At 51.2% G+C, this 19,532-nt stretch overlaps 10 protein-coding genes across 10 annotated transcripts; 6 read left to right on the plus strand and 4 right to left on the minus strand.

The window, feature by feature from the left end:
- The first annotated feature begins 2,628 nt into the window (after positions 1–2,628).
- BO83DRAFT_42729 (uncharacterized protein) lies at positions 2,629–3,406 on the plus strand. Its single transcript, XM_025535338.1, has 2 exons — positions 2,629–2,860; positions 3,004–3,406. The coding sequence occupies exons 1-2, from the start codon at positions 2,739–2,741 to the stop codon at positions 3,236–3,238; spliced, it is 357 nt and encodes a 118-aa protein (XP_025387441.1). The 5' UTR covers positions 2,629–2,738; the 3' UTR covers positions 3,239–3,406.
- A 626-nt stretch (positions 3,407–4,032) lies between these two features.
- BO83DRAFT_42744 (uncharacterized protein) lies at positions 4,033–4,668 on the minus strand. The gene has a single exon (XM_025535344.1). It carries the CDS (start codon positions 4,467–4,469, stop codon positions 4,089–4,091), a length of 381 nt encoding a protein of 126 aa, XP_025387442.1. The 5' UTR covers positions 4,470–4,668; the 3' UTR covers positions 4,033–4,088.
- A 12-nt stretch (positions 4,669–4,680) lies between these two features.
- Positions 4,681–7,767, plus strand: BO83DRAFT_446185 (uncharacterized protein). The gene is made up of 2 exons (XM_025536592.1): positions 4,681–4,994; positions 5,555–7,767. Exons 1-2 carry the CDS (start codon positions 4,884–4,886, stop codon positions 7,367–7,369), a joined length of 1,926 nt encoding a protein of 641 aa, XP_025387443.1. The 5' UTR covers positions 4,681–4,883; the 3' UTR covers positions 7,370–7,767.
- BO83DRAFT_378844 (mitochondrial 54S ribosomal protein mL60) lies at positions 7,618–8,508 on the minus strand. Its single transcript, XM_025531359.1, has 3 exons — positions 8,397–8,508; positions 8,047–8,276; positions 7,618–7,931 (listed from the first exon to the last, which is right to left on the minus strand). Exons 1-3 carry the CDS (start codon positions 8,438–8,440, stop codon positions 7,879–7,881), a joined length of 327 nt encoding a protein of 108 aa, XP_025387444.1. The 5' UTR covers positions 8,441–8,508; the 3' UTR covers positions 7,618–7,878.
- Positions 8,509–8,661: 153 nt separating this feature from the next.
- On the plus strand, positions 8,662–9,287 carry BO83DRAFT_378845 (uncharacterized protein). Its single transcript, XM_025531360.1, has 2 exons — positions 8,662–9,013; positions 9,090–9,287. The coding sequence occupies exons 1-2, from the start codon at positions 8,800–8,802 to the stop codon at positions 9,137–9,139; spliced, it is 264 nt and encodes an 87-aa protein (XP_025387445.1). The 5' UTR covers positions 8,662–8,799; the 3' UTR covers positions 9,140–9,287.
- Positions 9,200–12,372, plus strand: BO83DRAFT_399232 (uncharacterized protein; the record flags this gene model as incomplete). Its single annotated transcript, XM_025533309.1, has 4 exons — positions 9,200–9,309; positions 9,380–10,178; positions 10,582–10,800; positions 10,831–12,372. 4 exons carry the CDS (start codon positions 9,200–9,202, stop codon positions 12,370–12,372), a joined length of 2,670 nt encoding a protein of 889 aa, XP_025387446.1.
- Positions 12,373–12,646: 274 nt separating this feature from the next.
- Positions 12,647–14,874, minus strand: dbp9 (ATP-dependent DNA/RNA helicase). The gene is made up of 4 exons (XM_025529481.1): positions 14,591–14,874; positions 14,462–14,538; positions 13,918–14,396; positions 12,647–13,856 (listed from the first exon to the last, which is right to left on the minus strand). Exons 1-4 carry the CDS (start codon positions 14,793–14,795, stop codon positions 12,764–12,766), a joined length of 1,854 nt encoding a protein of 617 aa, XP_025387447.1. The 5' UTR covers positions 14,796–14,874; the 3' UTR covers positions 12,647–12,763.
- Positions 14,875–15,014: 140 nt separating this feature from the next.
- BO83DRAFT_378848 (uncharacterized protein) lies at positions 15,015–16,980 on the plus strand. The gene has a single exon (XM_025531361.1). The coding sequence runs from the start codon at positions 15,275–15,277 to the stop codon at positions 16,844–16,846; it is 1,572 nt and encodes a 523-aa protein (XP_025387448.1). The 5' UTR covers positions 15,015–15,274; the 3' UTR covers positions 16,847–16,980.
- Positions 16,981–17,350: 370 nt separating this feature from the next.
- Positions 17,351–18,523, minus strand: BO83DRAFT_314518 (uncharacterized protein; the record flags this gene model as incomplete). The annotated part of the gene is made up of 1 exon (XM_025527588.1): positions 17,351–18,523. One exon carries the CDS (start codon positions 18,521–18,523, stop codon positions 17,351–17,353), a length of 1,173 nt encoding a protein of 390 aa, XP_025387449.1.
- Positions 18,524–18,629: 106 nt separating this feature from the next.
- On the plus strand, positions 18,630–19,075 carry BO83DRAFT_42798 (uncharacterized protein). Its single transcript, XM_025535385.1, has one exon. The coding sequence runs from the start codon at positions 18,735–18,737 to the stop codon at positions 19,005–19,007; it is 273 nt and encodes a 90-aa protein (XP_025387450.1). The 5' UTR covers positions 18,630–18,734; the 3' UTR covers positions 19,008–19,075.
- Positions 19,076–19,532: the final 457 nt, after the last annotated feature.

Here is a 19,532-nt window from a genome sequence, read left to right on the forward strand (position 1 = left end):
GTTGACGTTTTCTTTTTCCCCCCTTCCCCACTAGTACCCAGATCAGCTACAGATCGTGGTCTTTGGTACGCGTCAATTTGGGTCCCGTTAGCGCGGGTAGAAAGGAGAGAACCATGGACAGTTCCAGAGTTGAACTTCGGGTCCCGCGAAGGTTGAAAAGCAGAGCGCACTGCGGTGTCAAAGTGCGAATCCATGCCAGGGGATCTGATTCTGAAGCTTAACATCACTCGACCCAGTTGGATCAACTAGTGACTATCGGATGTATGACGATCAAGAACTATGGTTCGTGGCAGGTTTGTTTTTCCATGTATTTCATTACTTTTTCTGGCTGATATTGTGCTTCCATGGCTTGCTCCGCCCGCGAACCATTTCGCTCCATAGGACGACTGCATATGGTTTGGGGAGGCGGAAATGGTCCCGTGGAGCGAGAGTTAGAGCCTAGGTGAGGAAGGATCATTCCTCATTAGTCTCCTTGCATTGACCTCCCGGGGAAATTGCGAGATCGAGCTAGGGATCTAGAGATACGGGTGCTAGGATCCTCTTCCCAGTTATCCAAGCGCCGGATACCAAGCCCGGAAACTCAAATCTGTTGCGCAAAATCCGAGCTTTGGCGACTCCTGCTTACTACCTGGACCGTGCCGGAACCACGTTTTCGACAGCTCCCGGACGGCTGCTCACTCGTGCAATACCTATCCATCCTGCTCCCATCTGTACTTTTGTCAGACCGTGACTTGGGAGACTGTCTTCATATGGCGGATCTCCGGGACCTTCAGAGCTATACTGGCCCCGGGAGTCTGAAGCGTCCCTGTCGCTCGTCTACCCAGTCCAGCGGTCAGAACCCAGGTTCAGACCCAGGAGAGCGGATCCGTCTAACTAGGGCCTGGACTGGTCATGGAGTATCCACTAATTTGACATTCCAGACTCCAAAGCCCGAGCAAGGTAAACAGAGACGATCCGACAAGGACGGGAACGGGACAAGGTCCTGTTGTACTGCAGAAAAGGAGGGGCGACTGGGCGTCAAGCCCCAGGGGCTACTTCGCCACACAATATACCCCTTTGAGTCTAGATCAACACACCAGCCACATAACCCTCCAGCCTCATTATGGCTGGTGTGTTCCCTGTGTAATCCCGAGATGCCATGATAGGCTGTTCAGTAATAGAGGAGATAACCTTAGACCCCCGTCCTAGTAAACTCTGTCTAAATGCTGTTGCCTTGCATGAATCTCTGATGGCACTCCTGACACCGGTCTGCTCGGCTAGCAAATGACATTCTCCCCAAGATTTCCGTGAGATACACCCGAATTATGCCGGGATGATACTGCAGATGCCTCTTGGTCCCACTCCCTCTGAGACCACACAACATGCAGATCTTCTTTCTGTAGTTGGGGGTTTCGGCCGGATGAACGGTGGGTCCACTGCATGATACCCAGTACAACGGTGTGCGTGCAAGATCTAGACCCTGGGGTCTTCACCATCAGGGCTCCATGTCTGAAATGGTGACATGTAGTTTCTGCAATGCACTTATCATGCTGATTCCTCGCACTTCGTGAAATCGGGGTTTGTCATGCAATGAGATAAGTGTGCAGTATGTCATGTTTACGTTCCTGAAATTTAACCTTGAAAAAGGCCGTGATCGATCAATACACGGAATTCCGGTCACACGAGAGGCCGTGACTCCCGCTGGTCCTGAGATCATCGAATCTCATTTCATCATCGACAAGATCAAGGTGGTGGTCATCGGGGATGATTGCTTTTTTAGACACCAATCGTTGAGTGTTTCTGCAATGCAATGCAAGATCGATCGGCGCTACTTCCTCCTGTAGGTTCCATGCCTCGGGACGCGTGGGACGAGACATGCTGCATGATGATTGGGCGACTGCGCTATGGTTCACTAGTAGCCACTTGTGGCTGACACGATGATCAACGGCCTATCTGTGGCGGTGTAGTGAAACCACGACCTTCCTTACGTTGCGGCGGGTGTGGCTAGTGGCCATCCGGAACTGTCATAGTTCAGCAAATAGTCCCGAAATGTGGCGTCGGGCACAACTTGGAACATCCTGTAAAGGGAGCGCTTTCACCGCATTTACTGCAGGTGATGTGTTTGTTTCTGATTCCGTAATCCGGATAGCATTTGCGAAGTAGTCAGTCCAGTTCCAGGGTCACCCATGCTTGAAGCTGACTTGTCTTTTGTCAATGCTGAAAGACATCGTTCATCAACACTCCACCCCCTAAATCCTCGTCTATTCCACTAGCGTCTACCGCTTACCCTTCGCCACGTTCTCTGCTTACTGACATGACTCGAGTCCCTGGATTCGCTCACCGTGTGACATCCATGATCATTGAACTGAGAAGAGGCAAGTCATTGATGCAGCGAGGCATTACCAGTTTACCTGCCCTTTTCGGCCTCTGTCCAAGGGAGACAACCTTGCTCATCTGTGAATGTGGGATGCCGGTATGGTGTGATGCTGTCTTTAGAGTATATGTTCCAAATGCCGACGATATGATACACACGGCTTAGAGAGTCATGTTACTATTCATTTGCTTTTCCTATCCTTTCAGACATCAGAAAAACTAATTGGTGGGCCATCACCGTGCATGTAACCCTCCATGAACGTGGTATGCGGTTGATCATCGTTTGGTAGATCTTAATCTATACGAGGCTCAGGCCCCGCAACAAATCCCGCAACAATTGAGGCACAGGATGTCGGAATGGGGCAACTGAAATATTATGAGTGTATATGATTGCAGCAAGCTCATTAATCAGAGGTGGCAATCCCTGCGGTAGTATATCCATCCCGCCCCGGTTGGAGCCTGATGCCGATTACAACGAGATCAGTGGCTTTAGGGATGTAGTGTCCCGGTAAGATCGCATCGGTGAACACACAACTGGGTCTTGACTCTTTATTTTCTTTTCTTTCTTGGCCATCCTTTTACCCTTGCTCATGTTCAGCTTGGGATTGCTTCGTTGAACAATCATATGGATGTTGGCTGATGGTGTTACAGATATCGCGAGTTATATGTCCCATATGTATCAGATATCACATGTACCAGGAAATTCAATAGGGCAGGGGATGTTTTCCGTTGCTACCGCCACATGGGGCATGTCCTGTGTATTCCTGTTTTGGACCGAGGAAGGGCTAGACGGCGATCCGAAGCGGCCAAAAGTACAGGACTGGGATTCAGAAGAGCCCAATTGTGTCTGGAAGCCTTCCGGCAAGCCGGTCGACGATGGCCTTAGCAGACGACCTTCACTAGTAATGATTCTTATCACCCACTGAGCGCCTTTGACCAAAAGAGGTACTGGACGTCAGCCCTAGATGTGCTAACCCCACAAGCAGCCGGGGGTATTTTCACCGCGGGCGTGTAGAAGTGTAGTAGCTATCCCGGTACTTGGTAACCGTGCCTTCGACCCAGAACCGGGGTTTAAGTATAGGCTATGGGCCGTGTAACCTAAAGACCAAAACAAACTTCAGTAGAACTTCCCTGTTTTCGCCGAGCTTGTTAGCAGGCTAATGAATAAAATAATATCCAGGGGGTAATGCAAAAAAAGGGGGAAAGCCTCGTTGCGTTCAATTATTGAAGCAGCAGAGGTATTCCCCTTAATGGATTGAAATACGGGCTGGAGTGCTCGGTTGCGCTGGCGATGTGAGGACTATCAGGGGATCTCGACCATCGCAGCTTTCTTTTTTTTTTTTTTTTTTTTTTTTTTTTTTTTTTTTTTGTGTTTTCTTCACTAATGGATTGATCTCGGACAGTGATGATCCTAGCATCAGACGATTCATTATACTAGAAGAAAGGAAGGTATAAAAAAGAAATATGAATACCTATAGCCACATGTGCCATTCCATTGAATGAAGTGTAAAATGAATCGGACATTGATTCTCAGGCACTGAGCCTTGTGTTGATGAGATTAAAGGGAAAAATGAGGCGAGAGAGTGAGGCGGGAAACCGACCATCTACGGTCACCTGATCTGAACATCCCTCATTCAGCAGGAGCAGATCAGAAACTCCAAAATAAAGATAACGAAAGTGATTGAATGCGTCTGTGAGTGCTAGGTCCAAACAATACGGAGATACAGTCCTCAAAGCTATGGCGTGTCCACTATATCCAAGTTCTCTGGCTTCTGTAACCTTGGACAAGACTGAGACATATATTGTCTAGATTGACACCATGTGTCGATCATCAATGCAGTGCAAACACAACTGAGCTGACACCTAATTTTGAAATCGGGCCCTCTAAAAAGAGCAAAAATCTCGCGAGAGCTATAGAAAAACCCGACAGCCTGGTTCAGATATGAGACTGTTACATCAACAATGCCTCTGCCAAGAATAGTGAAGACGGCCACCAGGACAAGACATATCCTTGTCTTTGTCTTTTGGGCAATGTTAACATGGACCAGCCATAGGTTATGGTTTCCAGTCTCACTGACTGCATACTTGTGATATGCTATAGCCATCATTGTGAACATATGCGAGAAATATATCGAATTCCTGAAATAATCGCTGTGATTTGTAGCCTTGAGACCGACAGCGTTTTCTTAGCGCGATAAGCCAGATGAGAGACCTTGCCTCCCAGAATCAGCTTTGCAACTTGATGTTTCTGGGGGAAGGAGGAGCTATTCTTTGGCATCCCTAGAATCATGTCACAACGCACCACTCCCTAGGAAGACCAGTGCCCAAGTTCGAACCAAACAGACGGTTTGGTTTGATCAATGTAGCATAAGATAACCCGAAAAAGTATTCGCTTGAAGCCCAGTGTCTCTGATCAGGTAGAGTACTACCTATCAGCGGCTTCATTTGGTTGTTGGAATACTAAGGCGCGGGAGGAGCTTTGTGGTAGAACATGCAGTATTCCGGAGGAAAAGCGAACAAAGTCTTGCTATATGTTTCGTCTTGTTCACATGGATATTTTCCTCGTGACAATCTACCTTAGATATGGAGCAGATTATGATACTGATTCTCAAGACATGTTGTGCGATCAAATTGAAAGGAAGGTAAGGTTTAAAGCAAGGCGCGCAAACATGTCCGAGGCCGAGAAATGCCAACAATTTCGGGTCAGTGCCCATAGTTATGCAGTACCAGCCATACCTTCCCTTTTCTTGCGCCTCCCACAAACCGCAAGGCCATTCTCCACCGAAGCGAGTGTGGCTCCCAGTACATGACCTGGACGGCGCATATCTTATATTGTTACCAGGATGACTATCCCTTGCTTGTTATTCAATGAGGCTTCAATCAGATGGCACCCGTCTTGATGCATCTATATCAATCCCAACCCTTCACTCGATCATTTGAGAACGCTCATGCATCTGCCATACAAGCCACGAAATACGTTGGTCTCAAGGTGTTGCTTCAGCTTTTCGCAGGCACGGTGTTATTCTTCATTGTTTCAGTTTTCTTCTGGAAAATTGCGAAGTTCTGCCGTTTCCTCACCCAGGGTAAAGTGCTCAAGCAAGGAAACAAAACTACTACACGCTATAGCAGGACTTGGTATGGCTGGGTCTCAGCAGAACGACATGAGGAGAACAAAGTGCTAGCACGGAGATGTCTGCAAAAGCTCCATGATTGCGCAGTCTGGAGATCACCGAGCGATGACTATCGCTGGATTTGGTGGGATCCTGGACAGAGAATGCAAAATAGGTTTTGCGAAGAAAGGAGGAATCTGCGATGGCTACCGACCTGGTTTAAAAGCTATAGCTACATTGCGGCCGATACTATATGGAACCCAGGGCCCCCTCCTCGCCACAGTAACACTACTACGTCGGACTTCTGCAGTGGATATTCTTCTCTCAGAGCTATGACCGGGGCACTTTCGACAAGTGGTACACCTGGAACCTTAACAAGTCGGACAATCTACTATGCGCTTGGAGGAAGCAATGTTACGAGTTCGTCTAGCCAACTGTTCTTTCAGCGTGGTTGTCAGCGAGCTCCAACGGGAGTATTGGCAAAACCGAGCCGCCAGTATCGAAGCGAATGCATAAGAAATTGCAAATTCGAACGGGGGCATCTCAAAGACGCGAGCAATATACATCTGCATCAAACCCAGTCACATTGTTTCTTCAGCCCCAGTGTGATGCGCTCGGGTTTTGCAGGTCGTGGCCCAGGAGATATACGCAGTCTTTCGCTTCCATGCCTCTTAAGCCAAAGATACGAGAGTACAGTCGTCTCCAATGTGCCACACAGCACCAAGTCAAGCTTTCCAGAAGGCAGACAAAGAACAACGAAAAAGTTCCAAGATTTCCGTAAACATCAAGTCTGGTCTGCTCGGATGGCACTGCAACCGTCCAGATATAGAGAGCTTCTAGGACCACCTGCCGGGACTCCGCGATCTGGGCTTTCTGTCACCAGTTCATCCGATCAGACATCTCTATTGATCCTGAACCAATCAAGGCGCATGGAGGCTTTCTCAACAAATTCCAGCACACTGATACCTAACAATCCTAACAACCATAATCATGTCAGGAATGTGGAAGTAGCGGTAAGTGTTGATCATGTTGCTGGTTTAGCTGTGCGCTACTCTGCAGTCCCTGCATGTGGTCGATCAAGCTTACCATGTCGCCTGGAGGCCCGCCATCGTACAGGATTAGGCTTGGAAGAAGAAAGGGATTCAGATGGTCGCACGCGACAGAAAGAGCCATTGCGCATGCATCGCTCTAGACCAAGGCAGTCCCGGGAGAGGAAGAAGCGAAAATTGGCAGGACTTCTGGAAAGAAAAGTTCCTATTAGCGAGCTGACTAGTTGGGAGCTACAGTTCATAGATGGGCTGGACCGGAGACTGGAATGGCTCTACAACCAGCTCTGCCCAGGACGGAGACCTTACCATTTCGCGCTGCTTGCGAACCACTGGCTCAATAAAGAAACCTGGCTGGTAATTGACCCACCTACGCGAATATCTATCAGTGCTAGAAGGCGACTAGGAGACCCAAGATTCAACTCGCCATATCCAAAGCCTGACTGGACTGCGAAACCAAAGTACCCAAGGGTGCCACGCAAAACAGTTTATACTCCTAAAATCAATTCATGGAGGCTAGCTGTTAACAAACACCGAAAAGCATCTGGACTACGTGACATGGTCAAGACAATCAAATTCTACCCCGATTCAACGGCTGATCCACCAGATGGGAAGGTTGACCCATCATGCTGGATGCTGCGCAGGCCCCCGCAAGGATCGTTCATGTCAGCCCGACAGGGAAAAGTGTATTATGAAGGAGGGGCAGGCTGGCAAGAGACATTCGATGATTGGCAAAAGATCCGCCATGGCTATCTGATTCAGAAAGCCATCCATGAAGGCGGAGTCAACAGAACAAGAGCAAGAGAAACTGCAGGAGCAATCAGCCGGTATTTTCATATGGCAACAGCAAAAGGCTCTTGATCTGCAAACGATTCATGTCTGGTCCGCTGACAGCACAGCGCGTTTTGGGCAGAAGTTGTGTGGTTGCTCTGCAAACAGTTCGAATGTGTCTAGGGCGGTTATATATCTGTGTGAAAGGATGATGTACGGGACAGATAACATGATGCAGCCTCTTTATGGTCTATCTGTATTGTTATGCTGCCTTCAGGCGCTTCCATCGGTTCCCAATGACCGCCTAGCCTTACGAATCTGTAAGATGCCATCAAATGCCAAGTCTCTGAAATCGAATTGAATCCTGTGCCTTAGGCTTGAATAAAGAACATGGTAAATAGCGAGGCGAACAATGCAGTCATGGTGTCATTCCCCAGTTGCCAAAAACTCCGGTAATCCTTTCCGTGCCTTCAACGACGCTTCTTGTAGAGCATCATGGCAGACACAGCGTGTGGTGTATAGTACAGTTGAATAATGCAGGTACAAATATGTAAAAGGCGATTGCCAGCTTCCCAACACACTCTGCGTGTATAAGATGTTTAGAAACCCGGGGGGTTCACTCTCTGGCTGACACGGGTCCACTTCGGTAGCTCTGTAAGAGACATAGCATTAGCACACAAACTTCGGACGGTATCCCCTTCGGTTGAGACCCTCAAATGGGGACGCGGCAGCTCATCGACGTAGAAAGGCCCAAGGTCATAACGTACTGTGAATACCCTTGCGGTACTTCTTCTCCTTCTTGTCGAACAGTGTGTACTTGTCCTTGGGCAGCATCTCCTCCTCGCGAGGCATCTCCCTGTACCAGCGCTCGACGGACTTGGTGGTGTATCCATTGCGCTCCAGCGCGGCGGAGACAGTGTCGACAACCCGGTCAACGCCACGGAGGCGCTTCCTCTGGCGAGCCTTCTGGGGTTGGGAGAGGCGCCACGGAATCTTCCTATTCGATTGACGAGGAATATTAGCTTCATGGCGCATGATGAAGATGATGGGGGTGGTTGTAGCGATGCGGGATGTCCGGGCGGGTGACAGGGGCAGCCAGAATGAAATTGCGACCTACCAAAGAAGACCCGAGAAGAGCGGCGAAGAGGGCTTGAACATCATCTCTGCGATTGACACCGATTACAGTCACAGAAAGAGGGACGAAGTGAACGGATGAGTGGGAGGCAAGCTATCAATCACAAGGAGCGGAAAGCCGAGTTGGCGGACGAAAATCCCGTCGAAGAGGTTTGGGGAGGTCCGTGCACGGCGAACCTCCGCGGGCCAACAATTGATTTCCTTCCCCGAATTTCTGCGAGGCCAATGAAGATGCCACCTGCTTTCACGCCGTCGATCCGGGGTTGTTCCCCCCCTCCTCCTCCTCCTCTCCTCACTTTCTGCCTGCCGCTACGCTGTATTATATTACTTGCCCTTCTCCCTGTTACTGCTTGGATGGATCTCGGTTAGAGCGGGCTGAGTGAACAATGTCGCGCTCTACGGACTCTGGCGGCGCAACGGCAGATGCGCCCTCGCTTCCCTGGAGGGCATTGTCCTCCACTACCATCTTCGGAGTTGCAGCATTATGCCGTTCGTTTCTGTACCTCTGCAGTCGGCCACAGGCGAATGGATTAGATCAATTTCTCGAGCTCCTCGACTCGAGGAGTGATCCCTCCCAGAGAACGAGAGGCTTGCTCACAGGTATGCTCTCTAGTCTTTCCCCAAGCGTCACTGTACCTGAAAGATTATATATCGGCTAATCGTTCTGACTTATCAGTTTCGAACCATACCAGCGTGTACGTGCCTACATTGCGTCTCGAAAGCTGAGGCGACCCGTTCAACTCCGACATCAGAGAACGCTGACCATGGCCGCTTTAACTGAGCAGGATGGATGATCCGATCATGTGGGGATTTCTACCGATGCGATATAACTTCGGACTTGCGAGTTGGAATAAGCGATGGGGGTTTGGAAGCCACGACATCTGTTATCAGACTAGGTATGGCAGTCCTCTTTGCCTGATTTTAATTCGAAATGATTTGTTGCTGACTGACCGGACTGGTGTATAGGCCGTTAGCCCTTTTCTTCACAATGGGCCAAGTCCTGCCGACACATCGATCGGCCCATTCGCAATATGGTGGCCTCGCCCAGCCCGTCGTCACCCAGGCGATCCGACTCCTGTCGAAGGGGCCATTCCCCGCTGACCCTCATCTCGCTATCCCCGAACGTCAATCGTGGAGTCTACAGAATGTATGCGTCGATCCGTTTTCCGATCTCCCCACAGCCTACACCACCGATGGGCATGACTCTCATCTGTCGCCGTCCTCATACGCCTGCAATTCGTATTCTTGGTTCCATATATTCCCGGAGGGAAAGATCCACCAAGCACCGAACAAGACTATGCGCTACTTCAAATGGGGTGTGGCACGACTGATCCTCGAGGCTAGCGAATGCCCGGATGTTGTGCCGATCTGGCTTGAGGGCTTCGACCAGGTTATGCACGAAAGCCGCGAATTCCCACGGTTTCTGCCTCGAGTCGGAAAGGAGGTCAGCGTTACGTTCGGACAGAAAGTGGATAGGGAGGCGGTTTTTGGGGAATACAGAAGACGTTGGCAGAAGATCAAGGCCAAGGCGGAACGCGTAGCCCCCGAGACTCGCGATCTGCCGTTTGGAGTGCTAAACGACCAGCTCTTATATGACCCTGAAGCAGTTGAGCTGCGAAAGGAGGTCACTAAGAAGGTCCGGGATCTCGTCCTTGATGTCCGACGGACGAGAGGATTGTCGGACGAAGACCCGAAGGAAGGCCTAGTGGAGACATGGATGCAAGAGGGCCCTAAGCGTGAGGGTAAGATGGACGATGATTCATGGGTCCGCGATATTTGACGATGTGCACTGCATTACTGCGAAGCGAAAAACAACTGTACAATAGAACCTTGCATAGAAATAAAATATGGGCACAAGCAACATCGCACGCTATCTCTTGTCTTCTCTACCGCAGCCTACCGACTAAAAGAAGACTCAGCCTGGCTTTACGGCAATTTAGCATGAATTCACCAATGACTCATTCTCACTCATAGCAAGCTATTCTAGTGAACTAACAAGCTAGTTGGTTAAATCGTGGCTCAGCCTTACTAAACCGAAGGGGCGAAAACAGCTGCGGCGAACGATAAGATGGGGAGGAGCTGCCGCCGATCGGCCTCATCCCACTTCTGCCACATTGAAACCTCCCCCTTGAGTCTACTACTCTCCTCCCATCCCTATGCCCAAAAAGCACAAGAAGACCGCCTTTGCGAAACCAGCCAGCACTGCTCACCATACCCTCGCTTCCTCCGGCCCGCGACACCACGACCACCATGATCGTCTTCGTTCATCCCACGCTTCGTCCTCTTCCGCGGAGCAACCCTCCGTCAACGACCTGATTCACCACCTCCGCCGCACGCAGGTCTCCAATGGACCTGAAAGCCCCTTTAGATTTGTCGCGCCTCGATCTGTACATCCCTCTTTACGGAACCTTCTTGAGCTACCGGAAACACCGCCTCCCCGCCCCCGCCCGGGGGCGCGGCGTGTCGGGGTTGTTGGCTCGCTGCGCTTGCGACGGACTGCTGGACCACCACCACCAGAGAGCTGGCTCCTGGGCAGCCGAGATGATGCAGAGGAAGAAGATGTTGACATTGCAGCCGCGGAGAAAGAAAGGGTCATCTACCGGTTAGAGCGTCTACCAGGCACGACCTTCCCTCCCAAGGGCAGTCTTGTCGAAACGGTGCTCAGATCGATGGCCACGTATTGGGAATGGCATGTCGAGTATGACGGACCGTTCCTGGGAGCTCTACCAAATCACCTCAAAGTGCGCCTCCTCAGCTACATCGCTGTATATGCCAAGGATCGACCGCTGGGCGGGCTTATGCGCGGTCTGCGACCTCTATTCGAGAAAGCCCGCGCTACCGACGACCCCGATATACATCAAGAAAGCGAGTCCGAAGTCACCCGTCTAGACCTAAGCAGCGCCATCGGTCGATGGCTAAGCTTGAAGCAGCTCTCCAGCGAGCTCCTCATCACCGAGAAGCCAAATACCGTGCAGCGCAAGCCCAAAGAATCCGTCCCCTCCTCCTGGGAAGAGGAATACGACGAAGTCGAAGAAGAGGGCAACACCATCACCCCAACAGCAAGCAATCCCACCGCTATCCCCCATACACCATCCCCAACTCTCCGCTTCTCCAACCTCCGCTACCTCTCTCTCGCACACCCCAAACCCGGCACCGTCAACTGGAACTCCCTCATAAGCCTCCTCTCCCGCCTCTCAACCATCACGCATCTCTCTCTCGCCCACTGGCCCATACCCACCGTCACGCCCAACGCAATCAACGCCCGAATCCGCCACCCCAACCACCGCTCCCTAACATTTTCCTACGGCGGCACCGACACCTACTCCGCCAGCGAAAACAACTGGGCCGAAGCAGCAGGTCTCCTCCGGCGCCTGTCCCGCGTAACCTACTGCCTGAAGTGGCTCGACCTTGAAGGCTGCGGCGACTGGATCCCAGCCCTAAAATGGCAAGACAGCGAATCATTTTCATCCGCGTACGCCTCCTCCGGTCCCGAATGGAACACCTCCTGGCGAGACATCGAATACATTCGTCTCGGACCAGGCTGGCTGCCCCATATTGACGACGCTGAGCTCCTCCCTGAGAATAGCATCAGCCAGAGCGGCTCCTCTTCCTCGTCTTTGTCGTCGCCTACCCGATCTTTGGCTTTCTCAGCGCATGCGCCACCGCCGCATCCCGCTCTTGCGAGCCGTGTAGGAGGCGGAGGTGGAGGAGATGCTGAGTCATCACTGTCGGATCTTCCCTGGGATGTGGAGGTCGAGCGGATCAGATATCGGAGGGGAAAGGAGCTAGAGCGGATCCGGGAGACGGTGCAGGCTGCGAAGGAGGTGCAGCAGTGGGTTTTGAGGTTGAGGAGGGAGGGGAAGGGCAAGTGGGTGCAGTTCTCTTTTGGGTTGGAGGGAATTGAGGAGGATGGGTTGAAGAAGTTGTTTGGGAAGGAGTGGGTGGGGGTTTTGCCTTGATGGGGTGATTTGTTTATGGGGGTATGCATATATATTGATCATTGGTTAGGGGGTGGTAGGTATGTGTGTGGGTTGCATATTTAGGATATAGTACCTATAAGCTTAGTTGGTGATGTTGATGCTGTGGGGAAGTATAAGTTAAGTTCCTGGTATATAACCAACTGCGAGGAAATAAAGCTTATATCAGATGATGGAAAGAATACAGCTTCGAAGCGAAATACAAGTGGGCATATTCCACGATTTCATGATTTTACATGCAATTATTGGAATTGGAGTTCTATATGCACGCACTATCCCAAACCAAATATGATGAACTTTTTCCCATGGAACCAAGAACAATATGTACATAATCCCTCATTCATCCACCACTGATCCCAGGCACGTACAACGCCTATTTCCGGCCCCTATTAAACGTCTTCAACGGATCAACCTTTCTAATACCCGAGGGCTTGCGGCCCTTGCCCTTGGCGCGGTTCTTATCTCTGGCCTTGCGGATGCGGTTGTCGCTGGTTTTCCGGAACCCAACGAAGCCGACATCCTCGCTGGAGATGCCCTTGCGACCCTTGGACGGCATCAGGTACTCGGGAATGTGTTTCAAGTGGGGTTGGATACGTGCGGAGCGCAACTCGCCGTCGTGACGGAGCTGGCGCAGCTCGTCGGGGTTGTCTTCGAAGTGGCGCTTGAGTTTCTCGCTCTTGACTAGCTCCTGACGGATCTCGCGAGCACGGGCTTCCTGAACGGCAAGGCGTGTGATGGCGCGAAGACCGTCGGTCATACGGTAGCGGAAGGCGTCGACTTGGCTCATCTCAAAGTGGTAGGGTTTGACTTCGTGGCCATGTTTGGATTGACGTTTAACGATCTTGGCCAGGACGGCTTCGTCGTGTTTGGCGGTGGGGAAGGAGGTGGGCTTGTGCTTTCCGTACTGGTCTGCTGGGACGACGAACGAGAGCGCCATGCCGGTCTTGCCGCCACGGCCGGTTCGTCCGATGCGGTGTGTGTAGGATTTGGCGGTTGTGGGGAGGTCGAAGTTCAAAACGCAGGCCACATTCTGGAAGTCGATACCACGAGAGATACCATAGTCCTTTTCTTTCGCGGTGAGCTTGCGACGCTTGTCCGGGCGATTCGACTTGCTCTTGTCATCTTCGGCCTCTTCGTCGTCACTGGATCCCATGACACCAGCAGCTTCCTCCTCTTCATCAGCGTCGGCGTTCTTGGCCTTCTTCGACTTGGATCCTAGGACTTCCTGATCGTCTGCAGCGATAATGATGTCGTAAACACCCTTGTTGAATTCCTGGACGACGTGGATTCGAGAGTTCACTGGCAACTCGGAGTTGAGAACACAGCTCTTGACGCCGAACTGTTCCAGGAAAAGCTTGAGGCGGTAGCAACGGTCGATGTCTCCGACGAATATGATGACCTTGCCCTTGATGAGCTGGAGCTTGAAGATCACGTATGTCAGGAGGAATTTTTCATCTTCTGCGCATCTGGTGGGCGAAGTAGTTAGTACAGCGCTTCAATCATTTATCGTGTACAAAGTATGCTTACTTGACAACAAATTGGCTAACACCAGCGCCCTTCTCCTCCTTATCCTCCAACTTCAGCACAACAGGGCTGCGACAGAACAGTCCCTTCAGAGTATCCACTTCCGAGGTGAGCGTAGCACTCATGAGGAAGGTCTGTACGCCACGGGGAATCGCCTTGGAAAGCGCATTAATATCTTCGTCGTATCCGTACGAAAGGACCAAGTCGGCTTCGTCGATGACCAAGTGTGTGAGGTTATCCAGCGAAAGAGAGGAGTTTCCGAGGTTGGCAATCACACGAGCGGGGGTGGAGATGACGATATCGGGGTAATCAGAGAGCATAGTGCGCTGTACGGCCTCGGAGACCTTCTGAGTGAGGTTCACAGAGCGAACATCCTTTCCGCAGAAAGCAGCGAATGTGGTGACGACGTTTTGGACCTGTTCTGCAAGCTCTCGAGTGGGGACGAGGATGAGGCCAGTAGTGGCTTTCAATGAGGGGTCGGCCTAGCAGCATATTGCGATTAGATTTCCTATTGAATGTCTATTGATAATTTCCGGGGAGTACTGACAGCTTTCTTCTGAAGAATGGTCTGAAGGATAGGGAGGACATATGCGGCGGTCTTTCCGGAGCCGGTCTTTGCACGAGCTGGTATTGTTAGTATGCCTAAGATCCACCATAGACACCGGGATATACACACCAAGAATATCTTTGCCTGCGAGCGCCAGTGGAATGGCCTTCGCCTGGACGAGCGTAGGCTTAGTGAACTTCTCTTTGATCAAGGCTTGGCGCAGTCGCGGATCCAAATTGAGGCTTTCAAAGTCGGCCTCGTTCGCATCGGGGGCCTCCTTGGTCTCCGCAACTTCAGGGGAGGGAACATCATTAGCATCCAACTTGCGCTTCATTGTGGCGATATAAATTCCCAAATTTCACTGCTAGTTTGAGGGAAGGGAGTCTGGGGAAGCTGGTGAACGACTGGAAAGTTTTCCTCATTCAAGCGGGCTGGAAAATCCGTCGGGCGGTGAGATTTTCCGAGGCTCTGATTTTGGATGAACTCCACTTGCGCTCCACCGATAAGCCTGTTGGCTGCTATCGCATCTCCATTCCCTCGTGCGAAGTACCCTCCAGTATCTCTTGCCATTTAAGGGTCAGCAAACTGAGGTACCTTCTAGTTCTTAGCCATGTCACTGTTCAGGTATCAGATAGCAGTCTATCAGGCTGACTCGTCGCTCTTTCCCTCTCCCTATGGCTTCGCTCTTTCTGCGAAATGTTCCTTAGGAGTTACCCACGATGTCGCTGCTAGGGCTTCCCTGCAGCTCATCGACTAACCTAGCCTGCCACTCGCGCCAGATTCTATCAATTCTATATCACTCTCATTTCCAATATGCCCCCTAGGAATATCCATACTACCGGCTTCCCCTCTGGAGATAAACCTGATGATCCCAATACTTTAGAACGCAATTTTCCCAGCCATCCACCTCCCTTTCCACTGAACACAACAATCGAATCCAGATTCGAAACTGCCTCGGGACCCCCTCCGAGTTTGGCAGAGAACACCTTGACAGGGAATGTCAATGATTTTTTACGAAAAGTGGACTCCACTTCAGGTTTCGTTTCACACAGCAAGGAAGACGGGATAACGCAAACTACAGCCGATGATGCAAACTGCCTGCCTAAGAAACGTCATTGGGGACACCACATACCACCAGTTGGTGATATTGATATGGTGGAGGCTTATATAGCGCAGAAGGAATGCCATGAGCAGCAGAAGTTGATCGCTATAGACAGGCACAAGGTGCACAAGTTGCGTGCCATGATGTGGGAGCAGAGAGAAGAGGAAACGGCTGTGAGGGATTCTATCAGAGCACATCTCAGTGCTATTACATGCTGCACTTGCCAATCTACTGCACAGCTCATTGAAAAGGATTACGCAGCACTCCGGTCGATCGCGCTCTATCATTTGGATTTGGAATACCAGCTTAATCAGTCTGAGGATGAATTGGAGGAGCTTGAGCAGGAACTCGCTCGCTCAGCCGCCCGACTGAGCCGCCTATTCCACCCGGTAGATAATAGAGGACTTCAAGGTGTTAGGACCGAAGTCGGGGTTGCGCGTTCTAGTTCTGATCCTCGAGGCTTTGATACCCAGTCAATCCCGCTGACCACATCTGAGAGGAAGAATGATTCGCAGCAGCAGCAGCCCCATCTGTTCACATCGCAGGTGCAGGAATCCATATCTGGCGCAGAGAGAATCCCAGTCTCTCAAACAAGCACGCGTCCAGTAAGTCCAAATTATAGGTTCCCGCAAGCTTGGGATCGGATAGAGGCACAGCCATGCTATGACATCGCCGACTTCGAGTCAGACCTTGACGAGATAGCGCAAAGTGATCCAGGATTCGCAGGGGGCACAGCTCACTCCTTGGGCATTCGCAGTCGTTCTGCAGACGACATCCGTTCTGCAGATGATAAAGTCAAAGACCCGTTCAAGTTGACGATTCGTGAAAGGTCCTCCCCGTATGATCAGAATGATTTCGATAGCACTGGGCCACCCTTTCAGCGGCGTAGGTTCATAGACAACTGGATCCTTCACCAGGTTCGCACCTCATCGCTGGAAAGTGCACGTCTGAGATCCCATCCCGTATGGGAAACCTTACGTACCCAGGGCTTGACCGATGAAGACATCAGTCAATTGGCTCTTGGAAGCTGGCACTCGAATGACGCAGGTGCGGTGGTGTCTAGTGGTTCGACAATTAAACCCTCCAAGAAGCCGGAACAAGCCAGCACTGTTATATGGCGCGGGACCTTCAGGTCTTTCAACAATCGAAAGAGAACCAGTTCCATGGCTTTTGGCACTCGGCCACCTCTCCGTCGCATGTCTCGCTATGATTCCGCCTGGCAGGGATTTGGCCCTGAAGATGAAGGCAGTCAGCCAGCAGACTTGGGCAAGGAGAATGAGTAATTGGTATATTTCAATATCCGTTCGTTTAGATGGTGTAGCATAGCACAGGGATTGGTGGCTAGTCATGGCCTATCCTTAGTGACAATATGCCACCACTTGGATAGCTCTCAAAGTGCATACTATTATCACATTCCGCTAGGCTAGAGGATAACAATGGCCTTAACAAGCACAAGTAGATGGCACAACTTAAACTCAATAGGACCGGAGATCTTGTGTAACATCACATAGTCAATCTCACTGCAATCAACTACCATGATCAAAGATTCCATCCCATAGTATGATCATATATCGTTTCCATACCATATCCACCCCCAAAGTAAAAACAACAAATAGAATAAGAAGAATAACAAGCACAATTCATTATGTACATCCATTGCATATCATATCATATCATAGCAAACCATATCCATATCCATAATAATTTCATATCAGATCATTTACTTTCCGAATAACCCAATGCATCCATCCATCAAGCAAGCAAGCAAGCAGTAATCAACCAACAAATCAATCACTCTCACTCAAACTATCCCTTCTCCTCCCACGCCCGCCCTCCCTTCTATACCCCTTACTCAACCCCGGAATCGGATGATGATAACTCCTAGTCCCCGTATCCTCCGTATCCACATTCGAATACTGATACTCGGACCTCGACGGCGCCGACGACGAGAAATCCAACGGTTCCGTGTAGTGGCCCCGCACGGACTGTCTCTCCCGCTTGCGGGGACTACTAGTCCGTGATCCGGAGGACTCACTCGGCGGGGGATTCCTGCGTCGTTCACGCCGACGATTATGTCTTCTCGCTGAGGGTTCGCGGCTGTGACGGCGGTCGCGGTGGTCGTCGCGGGTCGGTGCCTGGCTGAGAGTGTCCTCGCTGCCGGGTACGAAGGAGAAGTCACGTCGTCTGCTCTGTTTCCGGGATGGCGCTTTAGCAGGAGCCGGAGCCGGAGCCGGATCATAAGCGTAATCGCGGACCTGACTTCCGCTGATTTCGCTCTGGTTGTAATGACTCGCTGGGTTGGAGAGGTCGTAGTCACTGCCGTAGTAGGTTCCCTCTCCCTCGCGATTAATGCCCCCGACACGGGCGGCTTTTTCCTTTCTGTATGCGGCAACGTCCTCGTCGACTTCGTTCTCCCAGTTCGCAGTCATTTCGTCGTCCTTGCGCCGACGACGGAATTTCTCGCGGAGCTTGCGGCGCCGTTTGCGTTCTTTCTCGGCGGAGGTGGCCCCCGTTACGCCGGTCTTTTCAGTCAGGTTGGTGGCGGTTTCGTCGGTGTAGGTGTAGCCATCGTCGGTGTAGCCTTTGTGGTAGACGCTGCCGCCGCCGAGTTTGGTGCTTTTGGTGGCGTTGGATAAGGTGCGGCCGTCGGGGCCTTTGCGGCGGAGAACGGTCGATTTGTATTCTTCCCAGTCGCCTTTGCGCCAGATAAATCCGCCGTTTTTGGCCCAGAAGAAGAACCAGATTGCGGCGAGGACGAAAGCCGCGCCGAGGATGGCGAAGAGCGCCATTAGGCCTTTCATGTTGATGTGGCTTGGTTCGACGGTGCCGGACCCTGGGGTCCAGGTTGAGCTGGAGCGGCCGAAGAGGTGGGTGTGAGGGACGGCATTTTGGTCTGAGGTGGTGATGGTGGTTTGGGTGCTGGCGGGGAGGAGCGTGGCAGAGGGGTGGATGGGAGGCATGGTTGTTGGAGGTGTGAAGAGCCGTCAAGAGCTTGGAGCTCTAGACGGGACTCTGGATGGAGGTGATGGTGGTTAGCTTAATTGTGGGATGGTGCGGGTATGGGGTATGATTGGAATGTGGGTGTGTACCTTTATCGAGGTTGTCAATGTGAGATCAAGTTTATGGTTCTTATCTGGATTCCGATCGGTCGGGATACTATGTAGATGGTAGATGGTTGGAATGTGGATCGCACGATGTGGTGTATTGCTAGACAAAATAGTTAGTCTATGCAACGGGGATAATGGCCAGCTCCGTCAGGGACGGAAGAGGGCAGAATTGAAGACACTCAGCGAGCAGAATGGACGAGCAGCTGCCGAAAATGAGGAGGTTGGAGTAAATGGCGAGGCTGGGGATGACGCCGGTTTGTTTGGGTGTCCGGCGTGGCCCCGGCAACTCGCTGACTCAGCAGCCCTATCTTATCAGGATCACCATCTGAAAGTATAACTCTACAGGTGGACAGTCCTTGAGCTTAGAGGGACAGGATCGACAGTGCGTACGAGTCCAATTACAATGCTTGCGGTTATTCCCGATGACAGTCTTAGGTTTCAGCCAATCTTCTTCACTGGAAGTTTACGGAGCTCAACAAGCAGGGGACGGGAGGCAACAATGAATCCTGCGAGTTGACAGCGGGGGACCCTTGAGATTAGCCTGGAGTAAAGATAGTACAAACAGAGCCGGAACACTGGGATCGACGGGTGGTTGGCTGTGGATAACACTAACAACTTCAGGGAATGGAGTTAGTCTCATCCAGGAAATGAGTCACGAGTATTGGGCATCAACGTTTGGATGATGGAAATGAAAGACGGGAAGATTGAGGGATATACCGAGGTGATTGTGGGCTGGGTCGACAGTGATAACCCGAGATGTTTTGTCTTATTTGCATTTCAGGTACTCGGGAATGAGGATGAAAGTAATATTTACCCGATAGTTTGACATGAAGCGGTAGTTTTGAGTCCGTGGCTCATTAAT

The sequence above is a fragment of the Aspergillus eucalypticola genome (genome assembly GCF_003184535.1).
Source record: "Aspergillus eucalypticola CBS 122712 chromosome Unknown BO83scaffold_14, whole genome shotgun sequence".
Taxonomy (NCBI): Eukaryota; Fungi; Ascomycota; class Eurotiomycetes; order Eurotiales; family Aspergillaceae; genus Aspergillus; species Aspergillus eucalypticola.

What these genes read in the sequence shown, in the direction of transcription:
- BO83DRAFT_446185 (XM_025536592.1), top strand. Translation starts at nt 4,884, where the DNA reads ATGTTTCGTCTTGTTCACATGGATATTTTCCTCGTGACAATCTACCTT. An exon ending in GCGATCAAATTGAAAGGAAG is followed by an intron (nt 4,995 to 5,554) that starts GTAAGGTTTAAA and finishes TGTCTGCAAAAG; the next exon opens with CTCCATGATTGCGCAGTCTG.
- BO83DRAFT_378848 (XM_025531361.1), top strand. Translation starts at nt 15,275, where the DNA reads ATGCCCCCTAGGAATATCCATACTACCGGCTTCCCCTCTGGAGATAAA.
- BO83DRAFT_42729 (XM_025535338.1), top strand. Translation starts at nt 2,739, where the DNA reads ATGATTGCAGCAAGCTCATTAATCAGAGGTGGCAATCCCTGCGGTAGT. An exon ending in TTTAGGGATGTAGTGTCCCG is followed by an intron (nt 2,861 to 3,003) that starts GTAAGATCGCAT and finishes ATGGTGTTACAG; the next exon opens with ATATCGCGAGTTATATGTCC.
- BO83DRAFT_378844 (XM_025531359.1), bottom strand. Translation starts at nt 8,440, where the DNA reads ATGATGTTCAAGCCCTCTTCGCCGCTCTTCTCGGGTCTTCTTTG. An exon ending in CTCTTCTCGGGTCTTCTTTG is followed by an intron (nt 8,277 to 8,396) that starts GTAGGTCGCAAT and finishes TCAATCGAATAG; the next exon opens with GAAGATTCCGTGGCGCCTCT. An exon ending in GTACCGCAAGGGTATTCACA is followed by an intron (nt 7,932 to 8,046) that starts GTACGTTATGAC and finishes TGTCTCTTACAG; the next exon opens with AGCTACCGAAGTGGACCCGT.
- BO83DRAFT_42744 (XM_025535344.1), bottom strand. Translation starts at nt 4,469, where the DNA reads ATGTTCACAATGATGGCTATAGCATATCACAAGTATGCAGTCAGTGAG.
- BO83DRAFT_378845 (XM_025531360.1), top strand. Translation starts at nt 8,800, where the DNA reads ATGTCGCGCTCTACGGACTCTGGCGGCGCAACGGCAGATGCGCCCTCG. An exon ending in AACGAGAGGCTTGCTCACAG is followed by an intron (nt 9,014 to 9,089) that starts GTATGCTCTCTA and finishes CTGACTTATCAG; the next exon opens with TTTCGAACCATACCAGCGTG.
- dbp9 (XM_025529481.1), bottom strand. Translation starts at nt 14,795, where the DNA reads ATGAAGCGCAAGTTGGATGCTAATGATGTTCCCTCCCCTGAAGTTGCG. An exon ending in CGCAGGCAAAGATATTCTTG is followed by an intron (nt 14,539 to 14,590) that starts GTGTGTATATCC and finishes TAACAATACCAG; the next exon opens with CTCGTGCAAAGACCGGCTCC. An exon ending in GTTAGCCAATTTGTTGTCAA is followed by an intron (nt 13,857 to 13,917) that starts GTAAGCATACTT and finishes TTCGCCCACCAG; the next exon opens with ATGCGCAGAAGATGAAAAAT.
- BO83DRAFT_42798 (XM_025535385.1), top strand. Translation starts at nt 18,735, where the DNA reads ATGGTTGGAATGTGGATCGCACGATGTGGTGTATTGCTAGACAAAATA.